A 26,854-nucleotide genomic window follows, 5' to 3' on the forward strand; every position below is an offset into this window, starting at 1 on the left:
ATAGAACGATAGAACGATAGATAGATAGATAGATAGATAGATAGATAGATAGATAGATAGAATGAAAGAACAATAGATAGAACGATAGATAGATAGATAGATAGATAGATAGATAGATAGATAGATAGATAGATAGATAGATAGATAGAAATAGATAGATAGACTGAAAGAACGATAGATAGAACGATAGAACGATAGATAGATAGATAGATAGATAGATAAATAGATAGATAGATAGATGTGTGCCAAATACACAACAATGCAAATGCAAATGCAATGTAAAAACAATGTAAATACAAAGTTACATCAGTTATTAATAATTTTCAAAATCATTCTTTAAAGTAATGCAGTCCTAATGTTCCGTGTTAATATAAAACATGCGATCATGTGTGTTTATATCGACTTTACAACAGTTGCAAACGTTCCTCATCCCATCAGAATTCAAGAGTCAGAAATATCACTTTAATAATCACTTTTGATTCTGTGTCCAATATCATGTCCAATGAAAAATCCTGAAGCAAAACCATCTGAGAACCACTGGCCAAAGCCAAGCTTAGACAAGCTAACATCGTGAAAACAGAACGAGAGAGGAGTTTCTCAACCGTTCATTCAAAGAAAAATCTGAGAAACTACAACTGACAGAGAGAGAGAAGAGGAAGATGAGGACGAGAAAGAAAACCACAACACACCTGTTCCCTGGCATGCCATTCCTTCAACACATCACACACTAATCCTGCGTGTGGCGCGAACAACAGACAGAGGTGAATGTAGGTGAACACACAACCAGAGCGGTGTGTGTGTGTGTGTGTGTGTGTTCTTCGGTCATGGGGCGTGTTTATAATGAGTCTTCACTGAAACATTCAGCTGTTGGACTGTCCTACCCCAGGAAACAATACAGCATTGAATGAAGATCAGAACATAGAGCTCACCAGAGGACAGTTATCACTCTCTATACATCAGGAAAGTTACGGCTAAAAACATTTCTCAGTTGGTAAAGGAAATGAAAATGGACAGAAATTCTACAACTACTGAAATACAGCACGAATATAGAGCTATAAAACGAATGTGATATCATATATATCACAGAATTTAATGAGAAACTCTCTTATTAATGAGAAAAATAATGGTTCTTTATTGGCATCGATGGTTTCATGAAGAACCTTTAATATCCACGTCTTTCCATTCGAAAGGTTATTTTTAAATATTCTTTGCACTAAGAAAAAAAAAAGTGGTAACACTATTTTACAGTGTCCTTGTTACATATGTTACATGTACTTACCGTAGTAATAACAGTAAAATATGCATAATTACATGCAACTAACCCTCAACCAATCCCTAACCCTATAGTAAGTACATGTAGTTGCTTAATATCACTCAGTACTTAAATATATAATTACACTGTAACAATGACACCTTAAAATAAAGTGTAACCAAAAATGTTTTAGGAGTTTTGATTGCAAACATTGGTGTTTTCAGGCAAAACTAACATTTAATCTCAAACCTTATTTAATCTCATCGCTACAACTGCTATATTAAAGAGCTCTCATACTGTATGTCATGATACAAATATAAATAGTTGAAATGCCAGTGCTTTTACAAGTTATACATCACTGAGAGACATCAGCGTGAGAGTGAATCTCCCCGTCCTGCACAACAACAACAGATAAACCAGACAAACGGCTTTACTCGATGAGCCTGGAGCCATAACGCATGAGCATGATCTCACCGAGCTGAAGAACTGACCGACGACATCACACAGGCGTCTCAACTTGCCCCGCTGACAGACACACCCTCCACAGGCCTGCCATGTTAACACTCCAAAACATCAACATATCAGAGACGCGTTCTGAGATCTACAAAAACACCAAACTGGGATTGACACACAACTTGCTCTTTACTTTTACCTTCTTCCTGTAAGTGAAAGAGTACTTACTCTAAACCTGCATGCCTGCGTGATCCGGCAACAATGTCAGTCGTCCTCAGACTGATAACACTGAGCTAAATTTAAATATAGGCAACATCTGAAGGCCTCGTAATGGACGGGTCGGACCTGCCTGACAGGCCGTGCCGACTTCATCAATCTCATAATGACTCAAATTGAAAAGTATTCTCAAATTCCTTTCCGTTCTGTAGCAGGAAATCTGTTGAAAACAAGCACAGCGCAGTGCTCTGGATTTGTTGGTTATATAAAACTGAGCATTTGTGTGTGTGTCTGGGTAGATTTGAGTGTATGTTTGTGTAGAGAGAATGTCAGTGCTGGAAATGCGTCTATACATAGACAGTCACAGCACCCACGCTCCTACCTCAAATACACTGCAGAGCTGCTATCTATAGGACACACGCCGTGTACTGGTGCAAAACATGAGCTTTGTGACGTACTCAAACGCATATGTTATAGATGGAACATCTAAGAAACTTCTCTTTAGGGCTGGTGGATATAGCTTAAATACATCTTTATATTTTACTGCCTTTTGATCATATTCAAAATACATAAAAAGGCTTTTTTTTATTATTAAGAGGAACCGTGATTTCAACCAAACAGTCTTTGTTGCCAAGGAGATTCAAAATGTTTCATTTAAGTAAATAAACACAGTAAAAATAAAAAAATAATCAAGGGACGTTATGTTACTGTTAGTTCAGGAACAGATGAAAAGATAATATTTAACAGTCTGTTTTAGGATGCATCAAAAAGTAGTAATAAAAAAACATTTATTTGCACATGCCTTTTTTAAGAAATAGTATATTGTAATAATTTGCAATGTTATATATTTTGGGCCTTTTATTCTAATACTATAATACTTTTATTCAGGAATAAATTTATCAAAAGTGATATTTCTAAATATATACCTTATATTTGGCAAAAAATGCAAAAAAATTCATAAATGTATCACGGTTTCCACAAAAACATAAAGCAGCACAACGGGTTTCAAGAAGGATCATGTGACACTGAAGACTGGAGTAATGATGCTGGAAATTAAACTTTTATCACAGAATTAAAATGACATTTTACAATATATTCACATAGAAAACCGTTATTTAAAATTGCATTAATATTTCACAATGTTACAGTTTTTACTGTATTTTAAAATTTTACGAAATGTCTTAATCCTCTGGCACTGTTTGCATGTTTTTTTTTTTTATTTCAATGAAATGATTGTACTATATTTTAGTTCGATAATGTTTTTAATTTAATATTTTGTATTTTTAAGGGATTTTATGGAACTAAATTATATTTATGCTGTAGTTATAATCCATTCATTCACTTTTTGAGCATAGACCTGAAAATGAAATTTCCAACTTAAACTGTCATAAATCTCGAATGCTTTGGAGCACAGACTTCAGTTTGGTCTCTTTTCAAAGATGACACTTGGCAGAAATGCACAAAAATACAATTTTACATTTTTATGAAATAAATATTTTCCAAAACACAAAGAAAATCAAAGCCATTAATCTAAACAAGCTGTGTTCCAAATTTGAGGTTGATATCTCAAAAAATGACCTTTCAGTCAGATTGTTTGGTCGCAGTACCAAACGCTTCCACTAGATGAAATTCATCTCCTATTTTTGACTGTAAACAGAACAAGTGTGACTATTTTATTCAGGACCATTTAACCTTTTCGAATCATGTCCATGATTTTTTTGTTTGTGTGTTCAGACAGCAAGTGTCAAAACCTTTACCAAGTTTCGTACCATTCCAAAAACAACAACAAATAATATTGATAACAGTGCTGGAGCTTGTGATAGTATTCGTAACTCATTCGTGAATCGACTGATCCAGAGATGCAACGATCAAACGAGTGATCATTCAACACTGAAATGACCCACATAGACATGCAGATGGAGAAGAAAGCATAAAGCACTTCCTTGTCCTCCTCCTCCTCCTCCACCTCCCCCTCCGTCCTGTCATCCCTGCATTCCTGCGCTCCGGAGAAGACAGATGGTTGCTATGGCAACAGGCCGTGCGGTACGAAGGGTGGCTGTAGTTTCCCGGGAGTGGGCATGTTGTCTCGCTGTTGTTGTGTTTTCCCTCTTGCCCAGCAGGAGTGTCCGGCGGGCATGAAGCGGCACCGGTGCAGGTGCGAGAGGCCTGGAGTCTGGCAGAAGAGGCGATGTACAGATTCATCATCTACTGAGAGTCACGGCAGGTCGTGAAGGAGAGTCTCTGATGACGGAGGGAGGGAGGTGGAAGAGAATAGAGTCTCAGTCCACTCATTACTCGTCTCTCTCACACACACACACACACACACAGAGCAGCTGCGCTCAGGACTGTGGCGGGACAACATCTGCAAAGGTTGCACATCACAACCGTCAAGAAGCAACTTCGCAAAAATGGCACAACAACACAAAAACAGATATGACAATGTTAAAGCCGCTCTATTTTACAAACAATAATAATGAACATCAAGTCAAGACACGATTTTGCTTGTTTTTTTTAAAACAACATGAAACTAATGTCAAGTCCAGATACTATATTGCTATATTATACTATATCACACTGCACAGTAGCGCTATATATATAAATCACGTTTTACATAAAGTTTGTGCATAAATACATACATATATACATATATATATATGTGTGTTTTTGTGTATATATATATATATATATATATATATGCACACATATAAACACAAACTTCTATGTTAGATGTGATTAATCACAATTAATTGATTTGACACCACTAATATATATATAATTTATAATATTTGATAAAATAAAATAATATATATAATATTTAATATATAATAATATATAATATATATTTATAAATTAATATATTTATATTTGATAAAAAAATATATATATAATAAAATAATTATAAAATAATATTATATATTTTAAAATGATATATATATATATCATTTTATAATATATAATATTATTTTATAATTATTTTATATATATATATATATATATATATATATATATATATATATGTATATATATATTATTTTATATAATTATATCTCTCCTGTTGCTTCCTTGTTATTAAGAATATTTATAAAAAAACATAATTTTAATATTATATTAATTTTTTAAAATAAAATCCTTTAATGTTTCATCTCCTATAATTTGATATAATATTATATTAGAATGATATATTTTGTCATGTCTGTTTTGTGGTTTGTCTTTTATTTTGAAATTCTCATAGTCATAAGGTGTGCTCAAATCTGTAGAAGAATTCAGTCCAACATAACCCTATACTATTTAAATACCATTAAAGTGGGTCTATATATTTTAAATCGGTGTTATGTTGATAACATGACACAATATAACATTATGGTTATATGAAAAGAGTTTTTTTGTTATATTGTGTCAGCCGTCCACTCTCTTATCACTCTTACGGTATTTTGATGCCATACGTCAGTCACGTGGCGTCGGCGCTGTCTCAACTCGGATAACATTTCTAACTGGCATGCACTGCTGAAAGTCAGACGCAGATCGATCTGTACAGCGCCGCATGAAGTCCAACACACCTTACGTTCCTAATTTTGTCATGTGGTTCCCCTGTTCCTCATGTGATCATGTCATGTGCTGCTTCTGTTTCACGTGTTTTGTTTCCATTGGTTTATCTTGTCATGTGATACTCAGTTCTGTTTTGTCATTGGTTCATTGTCTTGATCATGCTCAGGTCCATGATAGTATATATAGCCCTCATGTTTCCACTGTGCGTTCATGCTCAAGTCAAGCTAAGTCTTTGTTCATTTTGTGTTTGTTCATGTTTTGTTTAAATAAAATACACATGGGTTCAGTTCAACTTGTCTTATTATGTTGTATTTTTATTTTTTTATCTAAACCAATTGAGCCAAGACTACCAAAACAAACACACTACAAGTGCCTGCAATTCCTTCAAAATGAATTCCCCCATGTCGATCTAAGCAATGCCAATCTTTCCCACATTAGTAAAGCTAATAGCAGATAGTGTGCTTGGCAGAGTTTAAGAGGGATGAGGATTGGCTAAAATCGACCTTTTTCACAGGCCGCTGACCGAGCTCTCAAAACAGACCAAGACAAACTACTCCAGATTTTACACATGACTGGAATACGGATGAGGGGTGTGCAAACGGAGGAGGCTTTGCTGTGGAAAACAGGTGCAGACTTGGGTCAGCGTTTCCAAAAACACTCAAGACATTGAGTCAACACCCTTTCACATATCTATGGCCAGAATATCAGCGTTTAAAGCATGTCAAAAATCTATTAGCCTGAAAAGCACCACCTCTTTTTTAAATCGTGTAGCATAGACAATGCACATACACACTGCAGCTAAAACAGTTGTTACACCTCTAGTAAAGTTTTTTACATGCAAAATTTAGAAAAAATACAGACTATCACATTGAGAATGTTCTAACCATCTGGTGTGGAAACTGCTCAGCATCTGACAGGAAAGCCCTACAGCGAGCAGTGAAGACGGCACAGCGTATCACTGGGGCTTGAGGACCTTTACAACACTAGGTGTGTGAAGAGGACCACCTCCATCATCAAGACTCCTCTCGCTCATCCTTCCCATGTCGGGTTCAAGCTCATCTGGGACGAGGCTGAGAAGCATTCAGACCAGAACATCCAGACTCAAAAACGGTTTCTTCCCACAAGCAATCAGACTTCAGAACAGCTAGTGTGAGTGCAACTAGTTTTTGGTACTGATGTGTGAATGCCTTCTTACAGGTGGAAAGACGGAAGGTTGTTGCTTGTGTAAACAGCACGTTTGTCTATAGGAAAAGTCAATTGGTAATTCACCGGGTTTAGTGTGTAAGGCCCTGTTCACACCTGGTATTAAGATGCATTTTGGTCGATCGGATCACAAGTGGACGACAGGTGTAAACGGGGTTTAAAAGGTTTTGAGCTTGTCCACTCTCGACCAGTCGAAAACACATTTGACCGGATTGCTTTAGTAGTGTAAACGTTCATGTTGTCGAATGTGTTCAAACAGCCACAAAAGACCGTCTACTGACCTTATGCGTAAACATTATGGGAAGAGCTCTAGCCAGACGGGATTTAAACTTTGGCTAGAGACCCAAGTTTGGTTTGAAAATGAAAAATGTACCAAGCTCAATGTTCGCCCACCATTCCTGCGTTCGGCTGGTCTTGCCGCTGTCAGAACAGAAACTAAAGCTGTTGCTCTCCAGTGGCGTAGCGGACCAGTGGCGTAGCGCATCAGCTGACCTAATAAATTACTATTATTATTAAATTAATAGGCTATTAGTTACAATTAAATTTCCCCACAATAGTTATAAGTGCAGGAAAATATAAGATTAACATTTCAAAAACAACTTGTTTAAAAATAAATACTTCTCTTCTTATTTTTTCCTATACTTATGGGCCACAAGAGAAACATTAAGAAAATAAATGAAGACAGTTATACCGTGTTCAGCACGTTAAGGTAGATTCTGCTCTCATCGTCTCTGAGAGAATATGAACCGTTAATGTAGCGTCAGATGTTTTTACTTTCATTTTCTGTAGTGTTTAATTGACTGGGGTTTGAGACTTCTCCACCGCCATACCTCTAGAGTAAAGTTTGCAGATTGCTTGTGTGATCTCCACTGACTCGCCTTCCTCGCCACTGCTGCTCTCCATATGTTTTTCTGTCGTCTCTGGGCGCATTTATATGTAAATTGTACAAGCTTATTTTGTCCATTAGATCATAAGATCTGATAAAACCCATACATTTACCCGCCCATAGACCCTCTGAGAAATCAGGACAGAAGTGGTTGAAATTGAGTTAAAAAAGATGGATTTAAACACCAGGTGTAAACAAGGCCTAAAAGCTTATGACTGTCTGCAAAGCCACTGGAAGCCACATAATGCCAGCTAACGCTGCCGTACGCAGGGAAGGAGAAAAGAGTCAGTTTTCTTTAATGGATGTCAATGGAGGAGAGGCTTCACTATGCTGAATAAATGGCTTTTCTGATGAAATCGCTTATTTAAATGAATCGACAGCCCATCGGCTAATCTTCAACAAGTTTGCTCGTTCGTTGCCGCACACATCTTGAAAAGTGGAGCCAAAGCGTTTATATCGCCCCCTGGTGGCTGGTTGCAGTATAGGTCATAAACCCCACCCTCTATTCACAATGTAAGTGAATGGGATGTGAGTCAAACTAAAAAAACAAAATACACTTCAAATAAATGTTTCCCACAGACGGGTTTTGCCATTTTAGGTAGTTCTTATCAAGCCGAGTGTTCGCTTTTCGAATACGTTGTTTTTAGTTAGTTATTTGATGCTATAAAAAAGGTGACGATCATTACCTCACGAACACTACTGCACAGACTCTGGCTCCAAATGAAGTCACTAGCGCAAGATGACAGCGGCCATTTCTGGGACATTTGTCTTCATTATTCTGCAGTTCAAGGAGGTGGAGACACATAGTCCATCTTTTTTTACAGTCTATGGTCTGCACACACAAGCTTAGCTAACAGTTGTCTGCACTAACATGCAACTCTGAATGCAAAGCTCTAAAATGTACTGAATGAGTCACCAACAGATGCAGACAGAGAAACAGAAGAGCTCTGCAGTCCCAGCAGGAGATGTGACCGCCGTTACGACAGCCGAGATCAGACACGAGAATCGAGGACCTCCTCACTAACTCAGCTTTTCACAGAGGAGCCGAGAATACACACACAAAAACAGGGGGTGGTGATGACAGAGAAAGGTCATCAGCCAAGGTCAGAGACAACAGATGGATCAAGTCAAAGGGAGGATAGGGTTTCACTACCTCTAATGGTAGAACATTGGATTGTAATAGTTCCACAGATACACTCAACTGATTTAATTTCATATCCATTATTTCATTATGTGATCTGATTATGAGACAAAAATCAATACTTATATGAGCGGCTGTTCTATATTGTGAATATAGTCGTGACTACAGGGCATTGTTAGGCATATTGGACAAACAAATCGTATTACAACAGTACATTATTAAAGGGGCTGTATGTAGAATTCAGAAACCCTTCTTATTAGTGACACCGGTGGCCGTTTAGTGAACTGCAGCCGGCTAATTACTGCTCGCACTCGTGCACACGCAACATACAGGAGACTGAACGTGATTCGATGGCCTGATATACTCACAGTGAAGATCTTTTTCGTTCTTTGCTTAAAAGAATGAAATACCTTTGCAGCAATATGCTTTTAACGAACATCCTGACGCCGTCCACACTCCTGAGAGCGACGTTTAGACGAGTATGTAAATATGTGCTGAGTGCTTTCCTCTCAATGACAAAATAAACACAACAAAAATGACAGCATTGAATACAGCAATTCAGAAAGCATCTGATCATAGCGATGTGGAAATGTTTGCAGCAACCCTGCGATTCACCGGCATCGAGATAATTAAAATTGTGCTGTTATGATAGTTTGATTATAAAGTATATGTGAGATTATAGACTATATAGATCTGGCTATGTGAGACTATAGTTTGAATGAATCCTTTTTCTTTGCACGACACATTGACATTACAGTACAGAATAGGCATTATTCTGAACATTGTATAAGCATTAGTGTGTCAGAAAAGAAGAGAGGCTCTCAAAGCGCATAAACGTCACATCCTTTTGATTTTCCTTCAAATAAAAATCAGTCTAAAGGCTTTCATAGACAACATAGGAAGTCAGGGAAGGTCTTGTTTTTTAAGTTTCATTACTAGCTGTTCACACATTGGCCATACAAAAGCAAATGAATACATGAAAATTCTTACCTCTTTAAACTGATTCACTAATTAAACAAACAAACAAACAAACAAACTCTTTCATTTAGAATAGTGCTTGTCAACCCCCAGTATTAAAAATCTAGATTTTCTCTCTAATACTTAATAAATAAATGTTCAACATTAAATAATGATTAACAGGTAATTCATTAATATGGAATGCAATGTTTTAAAGAAATGTATAATTCACCTGATTTCATTTCATATCTATTTCATTACGTGATCTGATTATGGGACAAAAATCAATACTTGAGCAATAAGACATGAGAAGATGTGCTATATTGCAAATATTATTAGACATACTGGACCAACCAATTTATTTACACATATTGTTTAATTAAATCAATTAATTCAGAGTAAAAATCAGAGTATTAAGATTTTCTCAGTAACACTTCATAATAAACGTTCAACATGAAATAATGATTAACAGGTCATTTGTTAAATGTTTTAAAGAAATTTGTAAATGTTTCTATATTTTCTTCATTGACCCTTTCTAGCATGACTCAAATGCTGGTTTCATTTGTGAACATTAGTTAATTATAGTAAACATGAACCAAAAATTAGCAATACTTCTGCATTTATGAATACATATTTAAAATCTAAAGTTGTGAACTAACATGAACAAACATTAACAAAGATTAATAAATGCTGTTCATTGTTAGTCCGTATTATCTAATGCATAACGAATGAGACCTTATTGTAAAGTGTTAACGATTAAATAATTAAATATGATTATAATAAAAATAAAAATAAACTCTTTTGTTCTATTCATTGACAGTTTGGCCTGAATTTAAACAAATAATTTGCATCACGATCTCTGACCCAACACATTGTACTTAAGATTAACAGAAAGCACACATGGGGAAATTAGAAATCATCTAACAATCTTAATATTTGTTTTCTGTGATAGTAGTGTCAGACTCAATGGGACTTAACTTGAACCGCATTCCACGAGAGCTTCAGATGGTGGAGGAATCGCTGAACATGAAACCAGCTCACGGGGAAATGTGAAGCATTCACACACTGACAGATGCCTGAACAACAGCAGGAGGCAGTGCGGATACAGTGGTCATGTGACTCTCTGAAACCAACAGCCCTTATGAGGAGCAGCAGAACAGCCTCACTCACTGGATGTGTTCAAACACCATGTGGGCAACAAGACAAATGAAGTTGCGTGTGAGTTCGGTGTGTTTCCGTGTACGAATGCTGTTTTTAGCTAGAGTGCATGAATGCTATCATGATGCTGAACTCTAAACACTGCTATGCATAACATACTGCACTATTGTTCTGAGACTTGTACAATGCCATTCCACGTCTCCCTGCTCTCTTTATGCATTCACTGGTCCTGAACATCAATCAAACACATACAAAGAAACTCAAGCATCACACTGACCAGATGGCCCAATCAGATCTTATCTTTCTGTATTTATGCCTTGCATTCTGGTAAACAAGATGTATATACTTGATAAGCAAAACGTCCAACGCATTCTCATCCTAGGGCGTCATATACTGACGCTTTTGACATTTCGTCTACATTGAACGCACATGGCACCCTTTAGCGTCAATATGAGACGCAGATAGCTTTGTTCGGTTATGGGTAGGTTTAGGTCTGGGGTAGGGTTAGGGTTAGACCGCTAGGAGGCGCCTTCTGGCCCATATCTGTCTGTCTCATATTGACGCTAAAGGGTGCCATGTGCGTTTGATGTAGACGAAATGTCAAAAGCGTCAGTATATGACGCCTTGGGATGAGAACGGGCTGAATTGTCATAGGATATTAATATTCCGTGAGATCAGAACAATCACCGGCTGACTGAGACACTCACGTCATGTCAGAGTTTGTTGTGATTGAAGAATCTTCTCACAGAGACGAGCCACTCCCACATGTGTAGCTCCGCCCACTTTAAACCCCTCCCATGCCATCGGCCCCTCCCATCTGCAGGTGCTTCTCCAGGGTTCAGGTGTTCATGGAAAACGATCCAGAATATATTTATTGAATTAAAGTTTATTCTTTGCCTCATTGGCAAATAGTTTTTCAGCATACATAACAGTTAATGATGTTTATGCTCAAAACAGGAAAAAAAACTAAAATAACTATTTGCCAATGAGATAAAATCTTAATGCAGTTTTTCTTCTCAATTTTATTTTGTTAAAATTTTATTGTTCATTTTTCATCTTCAAACCAAACTTGGGTTTTCAGTAACATTATGTCTTGGGTTGAAAGTAATTATCAGAAATATGTAATATCAGTTTATCCCTATCAGTATGGAACTAATTAGATGGTGACACAATGTCCAACAAACATAACAGTACTGTATCATGGCACTTTTTGCTGTCAGTCTAGTACACGCTGAACACATTTTATTTTACAAGCTTTGTGAGTTCATAAATATCATGCCTCAATTTTAAAATACGCTTCATTTTCTTATGCAAGAAAAACTTGTTTTATTCTTTGATCATTGTAAATTCAGACAAGCTCTAGAACTGGTGCATAAATTCATGAATCTAATGCTTTTCAAAGCGTGGATCACTGTCATGAGAACAATTATGTGTTTTGAGCATTTTAGGTTAATGTACACTAATACACTTCAGAGGAGAACACACACTCCTAACAAAACAAACCCTAGCCAGGGTTCAGTAGAGCATGTCTAATACTTCCTTTAGATAGTGCAGAGCTTTCTACACACATTCACACATGTCGTGCAACATCTGCTGCATCTCTGAGAGTGCTAAACAACTGGGCTGCACTTGTGTGTGAGCGCGTGTCCGAGTTCATTTGAGGTCAGCTGCAATGAAGACGCTCTCAAAACCCTGACGCGACTGCGGCTGGTTCATGTGTGAACGTTTATGTACAATGAGTGCATCTGATTGAGTGTGATGATTAAATCGTAGAGCTTTAAACTCCTGTCTGTCTTCGACGGCACATTCATTCACGTGCATTTCTGTCTATCACGAAACCTGATGTGAAATATGCAGCATGTGCAATACAGTAGAGGTTAGAGAATATTTATGAACCATTTATATTTACTTACAATCTTGAATTGATTTGTTATTACAGTATGTCACTGATTTGTATAAATGCATCTATCACAATATGAGCTTTGGTTGGAAAAAACACCTGAAGCAAAAAGATTCAGCTTATTTTAAAGCATCATAACAATATCAAATGTCAACATATAGTGCTAGAAAACACTACGGTTTACGCTGCGACAGAAAAGGCTGAGAATGCAGTGATTTTGAAGATGTAATCGCAAAAACAAATCAATAAAACGTCAACTTTTCAATCCCTCCAACACAGGGATCCATTAATAAATATACACGACTGTTAAAAAACATTAATAAGGAATCAGCATATTAGAAAGATTTCTGAAGGATCATGTGACACTGAAGACTGGAGTAATGATGCTGAAAAATACAGCTTTGCATCACAGGAATAAATTACATTTCAAACAGCTATTTTAAATTGTTATATTATTTCACAATATTACTGATTTTACTGTATTTTAATGAGGTATATATATCGACCAGCAGTCACGGGTATCAGCACTGAAAATGTAATATCGGCTTATGACTACTTTATCTGAACAGAATAATAACATTCTGGTATAGATGATAAAACATCATGTTGGGAACAAATATGATTTGAAAACGAAATCAAATTTAAATGTATTTTTCAAGCAAGCCTCGGAACTGCCGGGAAGGTGAGTGTGCAAGTCATTTAATGCAGGTTATCAGGCACAACGCACAAATACTGCTGCAATCCGCGAGGTGTGTGAATAACAGCGTCTGGGTGTCGCGTGACGGTTAGCTCATCCTCTGTGTTAATGAGCGAACGAAAACACAGTTAATGATGTCACAGCACTAAGCTTTCTTCAGTGAGCTAATCAAAATGACATCTTTCCAGCGCATGTTGATTGTGGAACGAGCAGAGGAGAGAAAGGATATTAAGAGACGCGCTGCTGTTTAATGCGCGAGAAGCGTCTGATGCTCGGCCGTCATCACATTAATGATCCTGACACTCAATTACCCCGCTGATACCCACAATCCTTTTACTGGAAATGCACACAGAGACTATGTTGATGTGCAAAAAATATATTTAGTGGCTTTATCAGATCATTTCACTAGCATGGATTTCTCTTCATTAATTCAATGTTCACAATATGTACACAGTGATCTTGTGGTGAATATGAAACTAAACTAAACTATAGTAACATGCTCATGTTGACCCAGGTTTGAGTTTGATCTGGTTCTTCACTGTCCCATTAAAAAGGCAAAAAGCTGTTTCACGACTCATTACACACACACACACACACACACACACACACACACACACACACACACACACACACACACACACACACACACACACACACACACACACACACACACACACACACACACACACACACACACACACACATTATATATTCACAAACTTTTATGTTAGATGCGATTAATCACGATTAAATTGATTTGATAGCACTAATTAAATAAAAATAGGACTGATGGTTCAAAATGACCCCAAAAAAAAAAAAGTTATTTTAAGCCATTTCAGAGCAAATACATAATTAATTTTATATATATATTGCCAATTGGCAAAAGGTTGCCCCCCCCCCCCCAAAAAAAAAAAACATCTTCAAACAAACCTCAAGCAATTGGCATGGGAAATAATAATACTAAATATAGCTTTTTATGTATTATATGATTAAATATGACTGATAGGTGAAATAAATAAATAAATGTTCTATCTACAGTATTGCGGTAGTGGATGGCATAATTGTGTGTATAGCTCTTGTACCTTTAAAATTTTTTATTCAACATTATTTTAGTTCATAAAGTAGATAGAATTGTTTATTTTATAAACAATTGTTTAATTGTTTATGAAATAGGACAATTACACACATTTAAGTCACGAAAGCCTTATATACCTCTATATTCTATATCTCATTATATAGTACCTAAAGCAATTGGCATGTTTAGCTGTGTCTATTAAAATTCAGCCCCTGGAGGCTTTAACTGGCAGATTTATCATAATATATAACATGCACCGGCACTGCAATACAGGAGAATGAAACACTGTAGAGACGGTGTGAAAACCAAACCTGCCTTTCAGTGCCAAAGAGGGTGAGCAACAGCACTCGCACCTGTGGGCAGTCCACACACACACACACACACACACACACACACACACACACACACACACACACACACACACACACACAATGACAACACATTCTGACTGAGCTGCACAGCCACATCATGAATGTGCGGCCCGGATCGCCATGGTAACCGGAGGAAGAGGACAGGAGCTCCAGCAGGTCTTCTGCACTTTCTCCAGATAAACAGAGAAACATCCATTTACAGTGAAGCACAAACATCTGAACCACGATCACAGTGTGACACCCGTCGAAGCGTTCACAGTAACACAGCCCAGTATGATCAGAGTCGCCTAAATCCTTGAGACATGAAAAGTATTTATTTTCTGTTGCTGATGACAGAGCAATTGTATGGCTTCAGAATATGAGTCTATAGACTGTTATGCTGGTTTTTAGGTTAAAGGAGAACTCCGGTCAATTTTAACATTGAGCTCATTTTTTTGTACATTTGGAGTGCTGTCAATACAGAGAACAACGACAAAAATCGGTCGATTGCCGAGTTCACGCGCGTGATCATAGGTAACTAAACCTATGCGCGTGAACTCGGCAATCGACTACTTTGGACTTCACCCGAAAAACAGGATGTAAACAAAGGTATTTGCGCTGGCTTAAATAACATCATTTTTATACATTTCTTTCACATCTACTGCAGTCAAATTCACTCGTGTTCACTCGGAAGGAATCACTCACATTTTCTGTGCACTTGTAATGACACATCAAGGATGTCAAGAGGCTAAAAGCAGGTTTAGTACTTGCCCCATTGAAGTCAACAGGGTGCAAATTTTAAAAATAGAATAACTCGGTGTAGGCAACACCGATTTTTGTCGTTGTTCTCTGTATTGACAGCACTCCAAATGTACAAAAAAATGAGCTCAATGTTAAAATTGACCGGAGTTCTCCTTTAACAAAGCGAATCACCGTCCACCTGGATTGCAGGGACATTTTTCTAAATGTCTCCATTTACGGTTGAAAACGAAAAAACATATGGATCTCACATGGAAACTGACCCTTGCTGAGTGTTTAAAAGTTTCCATGGTTCAGACGCATATCTTAACCACTAAATATTGTTCAATATTTCAGTATTCTTGAAGCCTATTGACTTCTCAGTGATTGAGTAATTTGAGGCCGAGATGAGAGCAAGGGGATTTACTGATTCACAGTTCACCACTCTTTATACAATGCTTTTAAAAGGAGTCCAAATGATACAACTGGTGCCAAATGCTTGTCTTTTTTGAAACACTAAGTTCCATTCAAAGGCACTTAAAACTCCTGCTCAAAAAATAAAAATAAAAATAATTGACACATAAATAAACAAACAAATACAGTAGACAACATTTGAAGTGGATCAAAATCTTTCATCAAAATTATTCATGAATTTTGAACAATTTTGAATCGCTGAACATTTCATTTCAAAAGCATTATCATTAAAGGGATATTTCACCGCTGTAAAGATGAATGTGTATTTAAATTGGGTCATTTATGTAGTAGAAATGTGAAATTATTGTAGAAGTTGGAGCCTTCTAGACTGAGAAAAGCCGGAAAATGTATTTTTGACTCATGTGGATGAAAGACAACAACTCCCAGAATGCACTTGCTTCGCTGCCCTACGAGGACACTCCCAAGCCACGCCTACCGGTTACAGAGGGCAGTATCAGGAGAAATTATACAGCTAGACTACTAGTGACTCGAAACTGAAAAGACGGTGTTTTTTTGGTGAGATCCCCCTATGGGCGGGTTGAAGACATGCAGGATGAGCTCCTCCTACTGGCTGGAGTCTCTCGCCTCTGGACACAAAAGCCTCTGATGAGCTAAATGACGATTTTTGCATCATCTGAGGTTTTTTTCCAGACACACAATACAGAAATCTCTCGTCTCAGGGGGACATGAGGGAAGGAAGCACGGTCATGCCAAAATACTACCGGGTTTCGACTGATACAAAGCTTAATGCTAATCGGTGAAGTATCCCTTTAATATGGAGCTGGTTTTCCCTAACAGCTTTGACTCTTCTGGGAAGCTTTCCATGAGATGTTGTAACATAGCTGTGGGGATTTGTTCTCATTCAGACACAAGATCATCAGTGAGATCAGCCACTCACGCTGGCTCACCGTCACCGCTACACTTCATCCCAAAGGTTAACCGGGGTTTCTACTCCAACTCGTCTGTCTATGCTCAAGTCAAAGCGATGCATCATATTCACAGCACATTACAATATATTTGATGTATATTTACCTATTTGTTGAATGTGTGGAGCAAGATTTTAGACCAATAAGATTTAGCAGTGGAATTTAAAGGGCACCTATTATGACCCTTTTCACAAGATGTAAAATAAGTCTCTGATGTCCCCAGAGAGTGTATGTGAAGTTTTAGCTCAAAATACCCCACAGATATTTTTTTACAGCATGTTTAAATTGTCATTTTTTGGGGGCTCAGAAAAACGTGCCGTTTTAGTGTGTATCCCTTTAAATGCAAATGAACTGCTGCTGCCGGCCCAGGGGGCGGAGCCTCACAAGCTCGCGCTCAGAGCCAGGACAGTCTCATCTGATAATATCAAAACAGAAACTCTCAGTAGCGGTGATCATTTCGACTCGGAGTCAGACAATAATGCCCACAGAGCCAGAGAATATATGCTGTATGGACATAGAACAGGTATAGTTTAGTTTAATTATGGTTATAACTTATTTGTCATCTGCTTTTATCCACTATTAATACAAGCCTGCTGTAGCAGACCTCGTCCGAATGATGACCAAAATATACTGATGAGTTCAATTAAGTTTATTGTACATGACACAAAAGATGAAGCGTTAGTTTTACTCCAGTAAATCACTGTAAGAGCAGCTAAATAAACACAGTATAAGATGTGAGCATTTAAAGGGTTAGTTCACCCAAAAATGAAAATTATGTCATTAATGACTCACCCTCATGTCGTTCCAAGCCCGTAAGACCTCCGTTCATCTTCGGAACACAGTTTAAGATATTTTAGATTTAGTCCGAGAGCTTTCTGTCCCTCCATTGAAAATGTATGTACGGTATACTGTCCATGTCCAGAAAAGGTAATACAGACATCATCAAAGTAGTCCAAGTGACTACAGTAGCTCAATCTTAAGTTTATAAAGCGACGAGAATACTTTTTGTGCACAAAAAACAACAAAAATAACGACTTTATTCCACTATTCATTTCCTTCTCTCTGGGCCTCGAGTCTTTTCACGTAGTATAACTGCGCAGCGCTTCTGGGTTGTACGTCACACGTAGGCTCACTATTGGCCGACGCTGGTTTTTCATTTTTGGGTGAACTAACCCTTTAAGACTTATCCAGAACTCTCTCTCTCCCTTTCATTAGCATGGAACATACACAGCGAAGTAACGTTACACAAAACACTCGTTACAACTAACGGTAAACAAATATATACACACCTTTTCAGTCTGCGCTTAATAAACTGATACACTGTATATCCGTAAAACGACTCGATGAGCTGTGATAAAGTGCGCGCTCTCACTTTCATTTCTGCCGTGATCAGTAGCCTATGCTCAGATCAGGGTCTATGCTCAAACTGCAGTGTCAATCAACAGTCGTGGGAGGGGCCTGTGCAAAGTGACGTCACATTGCCCCGAATCTGAGAACAGCTCGCTCTGAGACAGTGCTTATGATTTATGGAGATGATAAAAAAAAAGCACTGGGTGGATTTTTATCATTATAGGGTGGTTGTGCACACACACTGCCAACACACATTTATGTTCAAACACCATGTAAAAGTGAATTTTGCATAATAGGTGCCCTTTAATTCTGCAGAAATAAACGCAACAGTTCTGCAAGTAAAAATCCCATACAATTTCTAGGAACCAGAAAATTGGCTAGTAAATTGTTTACAGAATTATATAGCCTACACACACACACACACACACACACACACACACTCAGAAGCTTCTCTTCTCAAAATGATAGCTTTTTTAAAAAATACATTCATATGTGATGTTATCTGAAATCATTACAACTTTTAACAAAACATCAGTCAAGCATTTTTTATGACTGAACTTATGGGCTGATATTGATGCTTGATATTATTGGTCATTCAGTGTTTATGAAAAAAAAAGTTAACCCTTTACAACAAGGTTCCATTAGTTACGGTTGGTAATGCATTAACTAATTAACTAACAATGAGCAATACACTTGTTACAGTATTTATTAATCTCTGTTAACGTTAGTTAATAAAAAATAATGTTCATTGTTATTTCATGTTTGCTCAGGTCGATTAAATAATAATAACAGATTCAAATTTTGATTTATATAATGTATTAGTAAAGGTTGAAATTAACATTGACTAATATTAATACATTCTTTAGAAGTATTTTTTTTTAGCTAATGTTAACAAATGGAAACTTGTTAGTACAATAAAGTACAATAATACTACTACTTGGTTGGTACTAATTCTACTATTACTAATAATAAAATAACACGCATGAGTTCCTGGGCTCATTATTAATTACATTATCTGCATTCACTCGAACTGATTTGCTGAAACCTGGACATTCCATATGTAATAGGTGAGCGCTAGCCAATGAGATCGCTGTTTGCTCATTATTCCCGCCCACTGAAGCAACGAGCCGCCAGTGGATTCTGCTTGTTCTGAAAGCCTGAATGATTGCGAACGAACTCAGTCATTTTGACAGGAAAAAAACAAGAAAGAATAGCATTTATATGTAGCGCGTCAATTCTCTATGTGCAAGAATCTCGCTCTTTGCGTGTGTGAGAGAAACACAGAACTATCAGCCAAGTGATGGTGAGTCGGGCTGCTACACACTGGTGTGTCAAATACACTGAGCATCCATTGATATCAATAAGAACTGAGCACTCACTCAAGAGTGAAACTCTCAAACGTCCCATCGACAAAACAAAAACTCAGATAGCTTGTAATGCCATCTCTGTCATATGGCTATACTCTGTCTCACACACAGACTACTACTGAGTAACATGAAGGAAATGAGCAGGTGGAAATATTGAAGGTGAGAATTGGTAAAGTGGCTAATCAGACACGAAGGTATGCGGATCTTCAGTGTAATCTTTAGTGAACCAAGGCGTGAGTAATAGCTGTGAGAGGACACACACACACACACACTCACACAGCACAAATTACCATTACAAATACTGACATGAACTCACCCAGTGAGAAAGAATCAACGTCCCTCCAATATTTTTGATATTCTGGATGCACTCCATTACACAGCACTCTCTGTGTTGTTAGATAACAAAGCGTTTTAAAAGTTGCTTTAGTTGTCAAATAAACTTGGCTTTGTATATTACGAATGTTGTTTTCTCCTAAATAAATGGTTTTGTTCCTCTCTTGTAAGTCGCTTTGGATAAAAGCATCTGCTAAATGAAAATGTAATTGAATGTCAAGGCAAGAAACATTAATGGGGCCATTTTCATAATACTAGGCATATGATTTTAATATTGTGTGCATATTTTAAAATAAAAAACATTATTTGCACATAGTTCAAATGCATTACTTTCAACCCAGGCTCTTTAGGAAAAACATGCCTCTGGCGATGGGACTCGTACCCGAGCGCGACCCAGTAAGTTTACTACATCACAATAGACATCTGGAGCTGCTGTTGTGAAGCAAATGTCAAAATGTTTCAGCGTACAAATCATGCACTGACTATGGTATAAGTCTTTTGAGATCATAACATACAGAAATGCATGAAGATAAGTCTTTATTAATCAATAATCTTCCGCTCTGTGATCATAATTTGTGTGAAAAGGAATAAAAGTTGTTGGTGTTTTACTGCGACTAATGTTCATTTTAGCTGAAAAATGCATTGAATTGTATGTACTTTTTAATAAGTTTAATATATATATATATATATATATATATTTTTATGAGCCTATTATCCATTATTTTTCTTTTTTATTCCCTTAGATCTCTCAAATCTGTAAATGAATAGGACATTTGTGTCCATTACAACATAACACAACAATTGGTTACGGTCTTTGATCAGACTTGAACTTAAAAGCCATCTGTGTAAATTGATTTTGAGTTTATGTAAGATAAGTGCGCATCTAAATTCAATAATGTGTAGATTGCATATGCTGTCATTATATTTCATCAGCCACCATTCTCTCTAGATAATATCCAGCATCAGTCAATCAGTCTATATAGAACATACATTTATTATATAGAACCGAGTGAAAGTAAACACTCACGTATGCTAGCCAATGGAAGCTTAGCTCCGTAACATCAGCATTAGCTGTGGGAAAAAGATCCAACACACTGTTAATCCCACAGCTCTGTTTTGTAAGCAAATCATTATCCAGACTATTAATGGCACACTGCAGAATTCTCTCTTCCTCCCTCTCTCTCTCTCTGTCCTTCTCTTGCTCCCACTCAGTCTCTCTTTTCAGTCCATTTCTCCCACCTTCTCCATCTCCATTTCTCTCCGTCTGTTTTCGGGGAACCTTTTCTAACGCTTTTTCTCTCTCTTTCTCTGTTCCAAATCCTTGAGAGCTGCCTATGGAGGCATTTTACGCCATCGATGGTGCGCTCCCGACTTTAAAGCTGATCCAGTGGGTTTCTTAATGATGCTGACTCGTAAGATTACTTGTTTTAGCAAAATAATAAAGGCAACACTGAATGTATCCTTAAATGAGAAGCCAATCCCATAATGCACCGCAACAAGCTCTGTGAAAATGTATCCAACAAGAAAAAAAGAATTGTTGATTAGAAACGTAGAATTCATTCAATATTGAAGTATATTGAGGATTTTTTATAATTATTTTTAGGACTTTTGCTATATATTTTCATATTTATATTTTATTTTATCCTTAAAGTCCACGTGAACCGGAAGTTGCAAACGACTTTTCTCCAGTGTTGTGACGTATTTCCCAGTGAAAGGGAATATTGAACAGAGGGCAGGGTTTTACTCTAGCGCTCCTCCTCTCCATCTCTCGCTCATAGCAGACTAACGGTTTGAGGGGAGTGGTTAAGCGTTTCCCAATCCAAGCCGTCAAACCTACATCATCAGAGAAGGAACGCCATTCCAGACCGGAAGTAACTTTTCAGACTTTGATTAAAGATTACGACGGCAAACAATTTTTTTCTGTGTATTAACTTGCACGGATTAATTTTTCACCACAAGACTAGTAATATGCGCTAACAAAGTAAATAGGGTCAATTTTGATTTCAGTTGGACTTTAACATCACACCATCAAACTCAGTCGGAATCAATTGTTGAGTCTCTCGTGCAGAGCACTATTTATATAGAGGGTTCTTAATCAGGAACTTATTTAGAACACTATATGATTTGGAACACTAAATATACTACACTGTCTAAGCAAAGTGTTTCAAATCAGGCACTTATCATTTTGAACACTCTACATGATTCGGAACACTGCATACACTACGCTGTATATTCAGAGTGTTTCAAATCAGCAACTTATAATTTAGAACACTATGTGATTTGGAACACTCTACATGAACTACACTGTCTAGATCATTCCAATCGCTCAACATAATTTGGAACATTCTATGCATTACGTGTCTATGTAGAGCATTCCAAATCAGTCATTTGATCGTTCCATGACGATTAGGACGCTGCCTTAGAAGGAAGCCGTCTATGTAGGCAGTAGGCAGCGAGACAGCTCAGTAGGTTCTGGAACAGAGATTTTATGTTTCTTGTCGAAAAACTCCATTTGAGCTAAACGTGACTGAAAACATTGGACGCCAGCCTCCTACTGATTTTGTTAACACATTGCCTGGGCAACTTCAGCTGTACAACAGCAATGCTGTACATTTCAGACCCAGAAAATCTCAAAAGGTAAAAGAGGGGGCAGAGAAGAGGAGAGATTTCAAATTTAATCCTTGTACTGGACGCATTGTGCTGAGAACTTACGAAATCAGAACATTTAGTACTATGCAAGCAACGTCTCACAGAACAAAATGTACCATTGCCAAACAACCAGCGTCAATTTCTATAAACAAATATTAATCCTTGATTAAACCTCTTTTGTTCTTCATTAGATATGAGAAACACTTGAAATAATAACTTGGACATGCAAAATTGATTGATGTGGGTATTCATGATTCTATACCTCTATGAAGAAAGACCGTAGCTTTAAATAGATAGATTATCCAAAATTGACTTTTTTTTTTCCACCTTCCTCATCTGATTCCAAACCAGTTGGATTTCCATCTTCCAGGGAAATACATCAATAAAACACCATAAATGTAGTTGGAAAAAATGTCTTTTGACTATGTATTTTCCTGTTAATGGGATCTTTTGACTCACAAATACTAAGAAATGTGAATTACTTGAAACTACATAAAAATCCTTGCTAGACCAACAGAATTCTCCCAACTAATCAAACAGTTGTATGAACAGATTTTTTTAAATGAACAACATTGCTGAAATGTTTTCAGCATGCATTGCAGCATGAATAAATGACGCTGTAACTGCTATATGATAATTGTTTTGCTGTTTGCTGACTTTTGTTGTTGTTTTGGCATTATTATTGGTTGTGTTGTGATGTTAAGAGCTCATCTTTTTAAATTTAGTGATTGTCCCCATTCTTGAGATTTGTGCGCCAAGTGTTGAGGTCCACAGTACTGTATGTACAACCGACTAAAACTACATCACAAATATCTTTGCTTTGTGAGGCGATTGCACATTCAAAAACAAAGACAGCATAGTTTACTTCACATATTCAGAGTCCTGTAAAAATAAGTATACGACATGATCATTACTAGGCTTGCTGCCATAGTCGACGTTCCCGGAGTTGCTCTGTGTTCGGCCATACGCTGATTCCGTTACTTGCCCAAGTTACTTTCAAATTGATAAAACAAAGTAGTGTTACTTAGTACAATTATTAAGAAAATGGTTGCGAGAACCTGAAATATCTGAACGCATCGTGTGGCACTGAATTCCTTTTTTTACAACTTCAGACTTGAAATATATAGAGAATGTTACAGCTGTGTGTGAGGATGTTTTACTGAATATTGTTGGCGAATGGATGGTATGGGAAATTCAGAAGATTCAGGTGATTTTTGGTTCATTTTAGAGTATAAGTCACCACTTTCATTGTATGCAAAAGAGCAGCTTGAACCTTTTGCAAAATATCTACTTTTGTGAGTCATAAGGGTTTGAAATGACAGAATTGATATTTTGGGTTACTATCACTTAAAAAAAAAAGCTGTAGGGACTTTGTCCTAAAGAAACCTTGAAGTAAGTGTTTACTTCGAAGGGCACAATGGTGTCTTTCTCAATGAGCCCTAAAGTCACACCCTGTTTGATCCTGCCAGGCAAAATTATTCACGATAAAGCTACGTCAACCACCAACCATTAAACTTTAACTCTGTCATGACCTTGGAAGCTGATAATATTGCTATAAACATCAGAATTTAGCAGAAGCGACTCTGTAAATGGCGATAACCGGCGCGATTTGCGCTGCACTCCACCGAATGTTCGTTAATCATTAGCAATAGAGCTGCCCTCTTGAGACTTTACAACCAGTATGAGAAGCTAACAGACCCATGCAACCACACTACACAAATAAACAAACGCAAACAGAAGATGCTTGGGTTCAATTCAGCAAACACATCACGCACCTCGATCCCTTGAAATGGTGGGCAAAAACTCATGCATAAAGAGAAAAAACTGAAGAAAAGTCCATCAAGCTGAGAACATTGCAGCACACTCCACCTCCCACAGGTCCTCCAACCAGCATCATTACTTCCAGCCTGTCCTTTCTGCAGTACAAACACTCATTCAAACCAGCTGACATCTTTCAGATGAAAACGATCTGGATGGCACTGGCACTGGCACTTCCAACACGCAGATACAATAAAATAGCGAAGAGCTCATACCGCCGAAAACATCTTCTGACTCCTACAGCGCCCGTCCATTTCTTCACATACCCACAGCTCAAGCAGTTTAGGACAGATTTGGTGCGTATGTGTGTGTGGGAGGAGAGAGATTGGAGAAAGGCAGAAAGAGAGAGGTTAGGTAAGGAGATATGTGGAGGGTGGGGTTCAGTAGCTCACCATGCTCAACCCAAATCCCGCATTGGGATGGCAGGCGGGTGTAGATCTGTCCTCCCTCTCCGTCCACGGACACGAACAGCCCCTGCGAGCGTCTCAACGATGGCCAGCTCATCCACACACACTACAGCACAACGTTCCGACACACACCAGCGGCTATTTCCTCCAGGAGAGTCCACTGGAAGATCGAGGGTCGAGCAGAAGGCGCTTTACTGGAAAGGCATCAGGGAAGAATCATTCCTCGGACTCGAATGAACCGTAAAACGAAGTTGTTCCCAGCGTGCTTTCCTGAGGAAGCCTGGCACCTTGTCGTTCTCGCACTCGGGAGAATCCCTTCGACAGAACTGGAGAGAGCGGCGATCGATGCGAGCGGAGAGAGAGAGAGAGAGAGAGAGAGGGGAGAGAGAGAGAGGGAATGTGTGTCTACCGCTACAGTCCATGAATGGTGCAGTGCTGCTGTTGTCATGGTAACCACTGGGGAGGAGGCTGGTAAAGTGGTGAGGGGGAGTGAGAGAGAGAGAGAGAGAGAGAGAGAGAGAGAGAGAGAGAGAGAGAGAGAGAGAGAGAGAGAGAGAGAGAGAGAGAGAGGGCTTTGCAGAGGGACACTGTGGCGCTGGAATGAGTACGGAGAGACTGGAGGAACTGGAGGCTCTGGGTCTGATACTTATACCTCATACCTCACGTTACCCTTAGAAATGGCAACTAACTGCTTATTCAACTACAAGTCCATTCATCAAATTATCTGTCCAAGTTCAACTCACACACTTTCACTTTATCTTTATCTTCCATTAATTCTTTTTTGGACCTATATGAAGGAGGTGTCAAATCAATGTGCTTTTTGCGCTATATTTAAACAGTGGTGTACTAATAAAGGGATATAACTTGTATTATTACTTGGTTTTTTTTCCTGTTTTTTTTTTCCATACAGTGAAAGTCAATGGGCTCCAGTGTTGTTTTGGCTTTGACCCCTTTTTGACTTTTACTGCATGGACAAAATTTAAAACATTCTTTAACAATATATCCTCTTTTATGTATTTTAATTCTAAAACGAACCAAATTTATACACAAAGTCTGAGTGGAGCACACAAAAACCAGACCGAAATTTTAATTCACAAAAAAATTGAGTGTTTGTATGTGTTATTATAGTATCATTAAGATGATTTTATAGGTTTTATTATTTAATAGTCTGTAATAGTCTTTATTTTATTGTCCATTTTCATTTTAATTGTAAAGTTTTAATATTTTTTATGTTTAAATTTTTTAATATCTATATCTAGTTTTTATACATTATTATTTCATTATAGTTTTTGTTAACTATAATAACCCTGAACATTACAATAGTATAACCACAGGACATACACAATACTGTCTGTATGCATGTAAATATGATTTTACTGTAAAAAAAACAAAAAACTTTTTCTGTTATATGCCATTTTACAGCTTTGTTGGCATGACAACATAAAAAAGTGTTTTGTAGAAATTGTTTTAAACAGCTTTACAGCTCAACTGATTAATACAACAGCAAACAGCAAAATTAATGTAAGTGATTTTATTAAAGTATAAGCTTCACATTTCTGCTTTTAAATACAACATTTCCCACATTAACTTACATTATACGTGCCTCATAGTATTTTTTTCTTTTTTGATTAAAGGAGTGATGTGTCCAAATGATTTGTCTCAAATGCCACTACTAAAGCTTAACTTGTGTAAAAGCTTAACACAGAATATTGCTGTTCCCCAGGAATCAGACTCACCATGTTGTTGTTGCTAGCGTCGGATGCTCTTAAATAAAGACATAAAATATTAAAGATCAAGAAGCCTAAACGCATCAGTGATTCAAACAAACAGTTCAGTCTGGCCAAAATGTGACTTGAATGCTATAGTTTGCAATCTGGCCAGTATTTATCTAACTTTCCGACAGCCTTGATTTCACTCTCTGCGCTGTATTAGTTCTGGTAAAATGGACAGAGATTTAT

The 26,854-nt window shown here is 37.5% G+C and overlaps 1 protein-coding gene across 7 annotated transcripts in view; it reads right to left on the reverse strand.

Moving 5' to 3' along the window:
- Positions 1-26,854, reverse strand: part of tanc2b (tetratricopeptide repeat, ankyrin repeat and coiled-coil containing 2b) — a 187,730-nt gene that overhangs the window by 59,273 nt on the left and 101,603 nt on the right. For 2 of the 7 annotated variants that reach the window (XM_079851839.1, XM_079851838.1), the window contains exon 1: positions 24,882-25,258. The exons of 3 other annotated variants lie outside the window; for them this stretch is intronic. In XM_079851839.1, the coding sequence (XP_079707965.1) occupies positions 24,882-24,993 (112 nt within the window). In that variant the 5' untranslated portion in view covers positions 24,994-25,258. Of the gene's footprint in view, positions 1-689; positions 774-24,704; positions 24,761-24,881; positions 25,259-26,854 lie in introns of those variants that run through there. 2 more of the 7 variants (XM_079851841.1, XM_079851840.1) reach the window with 2 other exon arrangements.

Source organism: Squalius cephalus (genome assembly GCF_949319135.1).
Source record: "Squalius cephalus genome assembly, chromosome: 19".
Classification (NCBI taxonomy): Eukaryota; Metazoa; Chordata; class Actinopteri; order Cypriniformes; family Leuciscidae; genus Squalius; species Squalius cephalus.